The sequence below is a fragment of the Branchiostoma floridae genome, chromosome 2 (assembly GCF_000003815.2).
Source record: "Branchiostoma floridae strain S238N-H82 chromosome 2, Bfl_VNyyK, whole genome shotgun sequence".
Taxonomy (NCBI): Eukaryota; Metazoa; Chordata; class Leptocardii; order Amphioxiformes; family Branchiostomatidae; genus Branchiostoma; species Branchiostoma floridae.
In genome coordinates this window covers 13,999,766-14,006,747 of record NC_049980.1, presented here as the reverse complement: position 1 = coordinate 14,006,747, position 6,982 = coordinate 13,999,766, and the positions used below count along the sequence as shown (strand labels likewise).

Here is a 6,982-nt window from a genome sequence, read left to right as displayed (position 1 = left end):
ATAATAAGAAACATGAATGTTTGTAGATGTACATGTCACTCACACTCACTCACTCACTATCCGGTTTAGCGTCCGTTCTTCCCTGTCTTGCAGAGGTTGGACGTGTCGTCAAGACGTTTTGGTCTAATTGCTGCCCTCCATCCATCTCTGTCAAGGGGGTTGGCTTTTTGCAGTTTCCTAAGATCTTCCTTGACATTGTCTACCCATCTCCTCTTGGGGCGCCCACGCGGATTCTGGCCCACTACAGACAGGTTCAAGACCTTTCTTGGCCAGCTGTCATGGGACATTCTTTGCACGTGGCCATACCATCGGAGTCTGTTGTAGCGCAAAATGTCATGGATGCTGTGTAAACCTAACCTACACCTAAGCTGCTCAGATGGCACTCTTTCTGCTAGCCTAAGGAGCATATCCACCTGGTCATAGCATTGTCACACCTAACCAGCCTCCTTACATCTTCGGCCGACAATGCCCAGGTTTCTGACGCATATAACATAGCACTTCTAACACATGAGCTATAAACATGCCCACGATTCCTAAAGGGGATATTGCGGTTTGTAAGTATGGGTAGGAGCTCATGGAAGCTCTTCCAGGCTGACCTAATCCTGGCTGTTACTGCATCTGCACAGCCACCAGACTGGCCGATGGTATCACCCAAGTAGCAAAAGATGGGGACTACCTTAAAAGTATCACCGGAGACAGTGGCTTCCATTAAAGGTGGTTCTGGGGGGGTGGGTACTTGGTTGCTACAACTGTGGCAGATAAAGTACATACATGTATTACGTACATCAACATATGATTCCATAACGCAACATACATGTACACAACAACATACATATGTACAGTCAAACCTGTCTATAGCGGCCACTCAAGGGACTGGTCAAAATTGGCCACTATAGAGAGGTGGCCACTATAGAGAATATGCTAATTAATACGCTCGCGTTCACACGTCAGATGCTAATGTGGTACTCACAAGAAAAGTCACATCATTCTAGACTTATCTCTTAATAAATGTAAGAATAAAATCCATCATAGTCTGAAGTCCATATCATTTTCTCTTTGTAACAATTTATTTAGAAATTTTTGTGATGTGAATTAACCTAAGCGATAGTGTATTAGAACGTAACTTTAACACAATTTACCTCCGTAATATTGGTGTCGTCTATTGACCTTATATGACCTCGTTTGTCAGCGGGTATGGGTAGTGCCAGTTTACGAAGTTTTGTTTTTAAAATAAGTCAAAGAGGTTTTAAATCCGGCGTAGGGTGACGATACGGCCGCTGTATATGGCCGAACGCGTGCCGAAACATAGATCAGCGGTCCGCGTGGCCGTAATCGGCAGTGTTTTTGTACCTGCGGGACCGGAAATCGTGTGGCCGTGGCCGCGTTGGACAGGTGGCCGCTTAGCCTATTTCTTAATCATTACGAATCCAAGGGACCGACAAAAAGTGGCCACTATGGGCAGGTGGCCGTTATGCAAAGGTGGCTGCTAATACAGGTTTGACTGTATACAAGACAGTTCCACGGTTACATGTGTTTTGTTAGTAATTTTGCATAAGATTCTTTTATTTGATTTTTTTACAGATTTAATTATTCACAAGGTTATCTACAGTTATTTTACAGTTTGTTAACAAGTATATCTATAGTGTACCTGCCAATAGTACATATGCATTTGGCTTCCTGTTGACTGTGAATATGACAGGGATAAATGCCCCCTGCACCTGACACTGTTCTTCATGTGGCTTACACAGTTGTCATCAGAACACTGGGGTCGACCTTGATTTAGCATTCAGCAGGGTTACAGACCTTACCGGGAAATATCAGTCTGCTTCTAACAGTAACAGCCAGTTAGCCAGACTTAGAATGGATAACGTTGTTATGAAAGGTGATGCATTTTGTTGATTCATTTCATGATGATAATTGCAAGATCAGACCAGACAAACTGATTGGTAATCAGGATATATGAAAGAAATGGATTCTGCAGCAATACTATTAAAAGTATTATAATAGTCATTCCCACCATGACTTCTTTCATATATCTCTCTCAAATTGGCAGGATAGCACCAAAACCCTCCATGTAAGTCCTTGAATGTTGCATATAGATTTAGACTCCCTTTCCACAAGTACTGGAGGCTGTGACCTCAGAGCAACCAAAGATTTGACTGGTTTTATGAAAAAAGAGCAAATTTTTGTTTATGTCAATGGGTATATGTGTTTTGCTGTTTTGCTTTCACATTCAATGTGCCTCATATTCCAATTATAAAGTCAAGGGTCACACAAATGTGATTTGGGTCAAAGTAGGGTTGCCCAGCAATTGCTGTCTGGTGGACCGGTCTTGTTTGGCATTACTGTACTAGCATTACTGGTAAAACAGTCGGTCTGTTGTATTCAAGAAAAATTGGCTTCAAAAATTACTTACTGACAGACAATTAGTTAACTTGATAGTGCCCATCCATCAATCATTGGCCAACAGGATGCAGGGGAAAAGTTAGTCAATACAGATAACCAGCTAACAGGCTTGTATGGCTATTAAAACATTTGTCTAGTTTTACACTGGTTGATAACTCATGGGTTGCACAGGCCAGTGTGTGTGTAACAGGTTGCAAGTTGTAACTTAGAGCTGGTTAGGCCACCATGATCAATTTCTCATGTTATCAGTCTTATTACATTACCCTTCTACGTCACAATCCACAAGGGGGGAGACATCTCGTCAAAAATTCTCTGTCTCTGCCATTCCAATCAGCTTTTGGATGGCTTGATGTATAATCCATTATCGTACACAGACAGTAATGTCATTATGTTTCCATTAATTGTGTTACTGCCAGCGTATGTTGATGGACTGCCAATAGTAGACCCGGCTATGAGAATGTCACTGTAACATGCTTATACGGAAGGAGGGAGATCTATTCATATAAAGGTCACAGTGGTGTTACGGGATCCAGTTTGCATTCTTGTTGGGACAGAGCTGACAAATTTTAAAGCTATCCATGTTACTGAAGAATCGCTTTGTATATGGATATAGCTAGATACCTACTGTGTGCTGTCATACTGAAGGGCATGTACAGTTTTGGTGTCCAACTCTAAAGCAGACTGCATGTGTATGCCTTAATTTAGAGTGGCTCATCAGTGTTTGCAGTATTTTTGGACAGTAGACTAAGTACTTGTTTGAAAGTCAACATGGCGACCGCAAGGTTGGTACAGGCTACTGAAGTATTTTTGTAAGTTCTTCATAAGATCATGGTTCTTGATTTGATGCTTCGCTAATATGATATGCCCCATCCACTGTAACCAACCTCCTGTGGAATGTGTATTGAATGATACATGTGTATCATATCACTTGGTCTGTACATGTTTGTTCCTTTTGTTGTTTGCTCAATTTCCTTCATCAATACATTTGTGAAATGTTTCAGGTTGATGATACTGTACAATTGACCTATTGGTATAATATTTACATGTTCATGTACTTAAATATTTTGGCCTGTTTATACATGTATTAACTAGTTATTAGATTATACATGATGCAGTATTGTTTTTTTTCCCCAAATCCAGACACGGTTTCCTGAACACCAAGCCCAGAAGAAGGATGTTCAGTCGTGGCAGTAGTCGCAGCGGCAGCCCTGCCAGCAGCGGTGGGTCCCAGGTCCCCTCCCCCTCCCCACACCACAAGATCCCTCCCCTGCCTGACAACAACAGTGAGTTTGACTACTTCGACGACACCCACTCCTCGGAGATCCTGAGCTTACTGAACGAGCAGCGCCTGCAGAATGAGTTCACGGATGTCGTGGTGTGCGTGGACAAGCACGAGTTCCCCTGCCACCGCGCGGTCCTGGCGGCAAGCAGTCCTTACTTCAACGCCATGTTTTCTATCGAGATGCGAGAGAGCAAACAGGACAAGATCATGCTGGAGGAAGTGCAGCCAGAAGGAATCAAACTTCTTGTAGACTTTGCTTACACAGGAAGAGCCAAGATAACCAAGGCCAATGCCCAGGCACTACTTGAGGCAGCCTGCATGTTCCAGTATACCAAGATGCGGGATGCCTGTGGTACCTTCTTGGAGAAAAACCTGGACCCCTCCAATGTGTTAGCCATCGTGAACTTGGCAGATGCCCTGTGTTGTCGGGACCTACATCGTAAGTCGATGCGGTATGCTCTACAGAAGTTTTCAGCCGTCGCACGACAGGAAGAAATGCTGTCGCTCTCGAAGGAGGAGATCGTCAACTACCTGTCTCATGACAACCTGGAGGCCCAACATGAGGAGGCCGTGTTTGAGGCTGCCACGCGATGGCTCCGTCACGACTTCAAATGTCGCAAGGCCTTCGCTGCAGAGGTGCTGTCTGCAGTCCGCTTCCCATTCCTCCGCCCCACGTACCTCCTGAGTGCCGTGGAAGGGGACTCCATCATACAGAATGACAAGAGCTGCCGTGCTCTGGTGGAGGAAGCCAAAAGGTTCCACTTGCTTCAGATGGAGGGGAGAGGGTTGGAGTCCCCGCGGACGAAGCCTCGTAGCTGTGTGGGGTCAGAGGTCATCTTCATCGTGGGGAGTTCAGACAAGGTGGTGTCCAACCTGGACGATGTACGATGTTACCACCCTGAGTCCAAAGAATGGTACATCCTGCCCAATCTTCCCAGCAAGTATGTCATGAGAAGTGTGGTGGCTCTCAATGATGACGTGTATGTCAGTGGTAAGGGACTTTTATTCAATTATTGTCAGCACTTCTTGCTATTCTGTATTCATGTGGTACATTTTTATAATGTACATTCTCCCTTGCAAAATGGCAAGATACACAATTTTATATTTTATATTTAATGACAATTGCAGAAAGTATATAATTATATCCATGTTATGACCTGCAAAGTTTAAGTGTTAAAGCACTAAACATTCAGCCTTGCAGAAATACTAGTACATTGTACCACCATTTAAAAGAAAAATCAATCAGGTACAAATGTAACTTATATTGTTTGTCATATAGAGACAACTACACAAGAACAATTGATATGTACTTTTGGAGCATGATATACCTGACTTTATGTACTGCCTTTCCCAAGAGTTGAATAGGTAACTGTATGTAAACATATTTTTACCACTTTGTTCTTAAAATCATGGAAAAGAAGAAGTCACGCATCTTTTTCTCTGTATTTTCTCCCTTCTTCTTGTAGGTGGCATGTTGAACGGACTGTCGACAGATGAGGTGTGGAAGTACTCGTCCCGTACGGGGATCTGGAACAAAGACTCTCCCATGCGCCAGGCCAGGGATGCACATGGCTCAGCTGTGGTGGAGGGCAGTATTTATGTGGTCAGTCCTCAACTCTGTCCTCTTTTTCTAGTGATTAATTCCTATATACTAATGAGACTAAAATGAAGTTGGTTGAAATCTGTACATGTATTATGAATTGGTTCCAGAACAAGATGAAGATCTTGATGTCTGTATCCCTTGGTAAAATGGAAGATGTTTGCCTCTTCCTCATTTACTTCATTACTTACTGCATAGAAAGAATACTTGTAGATGAAGGGTAAGATGGCTTGTAAGTTGTAGGATATTATTTGTTTTGAGTATCCAAGACTTCCCTTACAAGTTTCTGTTCAACTAATGATTGATACTCTTGCCAGGGATGGAAATGATGGGTGCATAAGCCCTTTGGTACACAGGAAATTAGAACTTTGTACCTACATGTTCATGTGATAATTGGCTGTGGATACAGTGAATTATCTAGAAATTTGTGAAGGCTTACATACTAGTAATGTCAAGGCACTGTTGTGCACTACAGATGTTCTACACATCAAAGTGGTGAGAAGAAAATAATTTGGATTAAGATTTTGCTATTGTTAACATTTTCTGTGCAAATAATAATGGACACACTGATGCCTTACACAGCCTTCAAGCACCAACAAAGGGGTCTGATTCACTATTCAGGTTTAACATTTATATTATCCCAAAGGTTGTTTTTTTGTGAACCTAGCAGTGCCCTTTCCCATTACCCTCTAGTCTGGTGTTAGCAGGTTCGTAAATTCTGCTGATCCAATCAGCATTGATCCGTTAGAGACAGATTGCCAGCCCACTGGGGAAACCTAATTACAAAGATCTATCTCATTCCAAATTTATTTCTGCAGGGGGAACATTTTTCATTGTTTTATTGCTGGAGATTCCGGTTGTCAACTTTTCTTGTTTCTAATTTGAATGGTATATGGGTGCATTAAGGGGCATCATCCATGGATTTAGAGTTTTGGCCTCAGTTGATGTTTATGTGCACTGTTGAATCAAGATTTTGATTATTTTAATTTTAACAGTTACATCAACATTTTTCAATCACTGTGTTTATCTTTACATTTGCATATGTGTTTTCAGATAAACAATGTATTAAGACAGCAAATTCAGCAAATATAAAGTAATGAAGTACAGACAAACAGACAAGCAAACAAATGAAAAGAACTTCTATGTCTGTTGCCGCCTTGTGTTAAGAGGACATCTAAAAGACTTAATTCCCTAATTTTAGATTATAATTCTTTGTCTCTTGTCGTCTTTAGTATGTGGTCTTAAAACATGCAAGAACCTAAAGCAATGTCATATATATGAGGAGATAAGATTGCACATTTTCTGTGCTCCATTGCAGGTTGGAGGTGAGGCATCTGGTGCTATCCTCAACAGTGTGGAGCGGTTTGACCCTCTCACTAACAGATGGGAGGACGTCCCTCCACTGGTAAGTTCACATGCCTTTTAGACTAGCATTGAAAAGCTAAAAAGGCAAGATAGGTAACCATGCACGATCATGCACGTTACATATCCACTAGTCGGCCACTAGTGTGACTGTTGAGTGACCAAAATTTGATTTCATAATTGAAATGTGCTGCATGATGTATGACTGACAAGACAAGAAGTACACAACATGTAAAAAAAAATCCTTGTTTATTTTTTAAATTTGGTTGCTCAGTGGTGACAGCCTCCAGTGGACATTTGGTGAGAGTAAACACTAGTCAAAAATAAAAAGT

The 6,982-nt window shown here is 42.0% G+C and overlaps 1 protein-coding gene across 2 annotated transcripts in view; it reads left to right on the top strand.

Moving 5' to 3' along the window:
* The window catches only part of LOC118409266 (kelch-like protein 29), a 14,066-nt gene that overhangs the window by 4,269 nt on the left and 2,815 nt on the right, over window positions 1-6,982 (top strand). Inside the window, exons 1-4 of one of the 2 annotated variants that reach the window (XM_035810154.1) lie at window positions 3,031-3,188; window positions 3,547-4,679; window positions 5,155-5,291; window positions 6,607-6,693. In XM_035810154.1, coding sequence (XP_035666047.1) covers window positions 3,175-3,188; window positions 3,547-4,679; window positions 5,155-5,291; window positions 6,607-6,693 — 1,371 coding nt within the window. In that variant the 5' untranslated portion in view covers window positions 3,031-3,174. Of the gene's footprint in view, window positions 1-3,030; window positions 3,189-3,546; window positions 4,680-5,154; window positions 5,292-6,606; window positions 6,694-6,982 lie in introns of those variants that run through there. The other variant, XM_035810155.1, reaches the window with a different exon arrangement.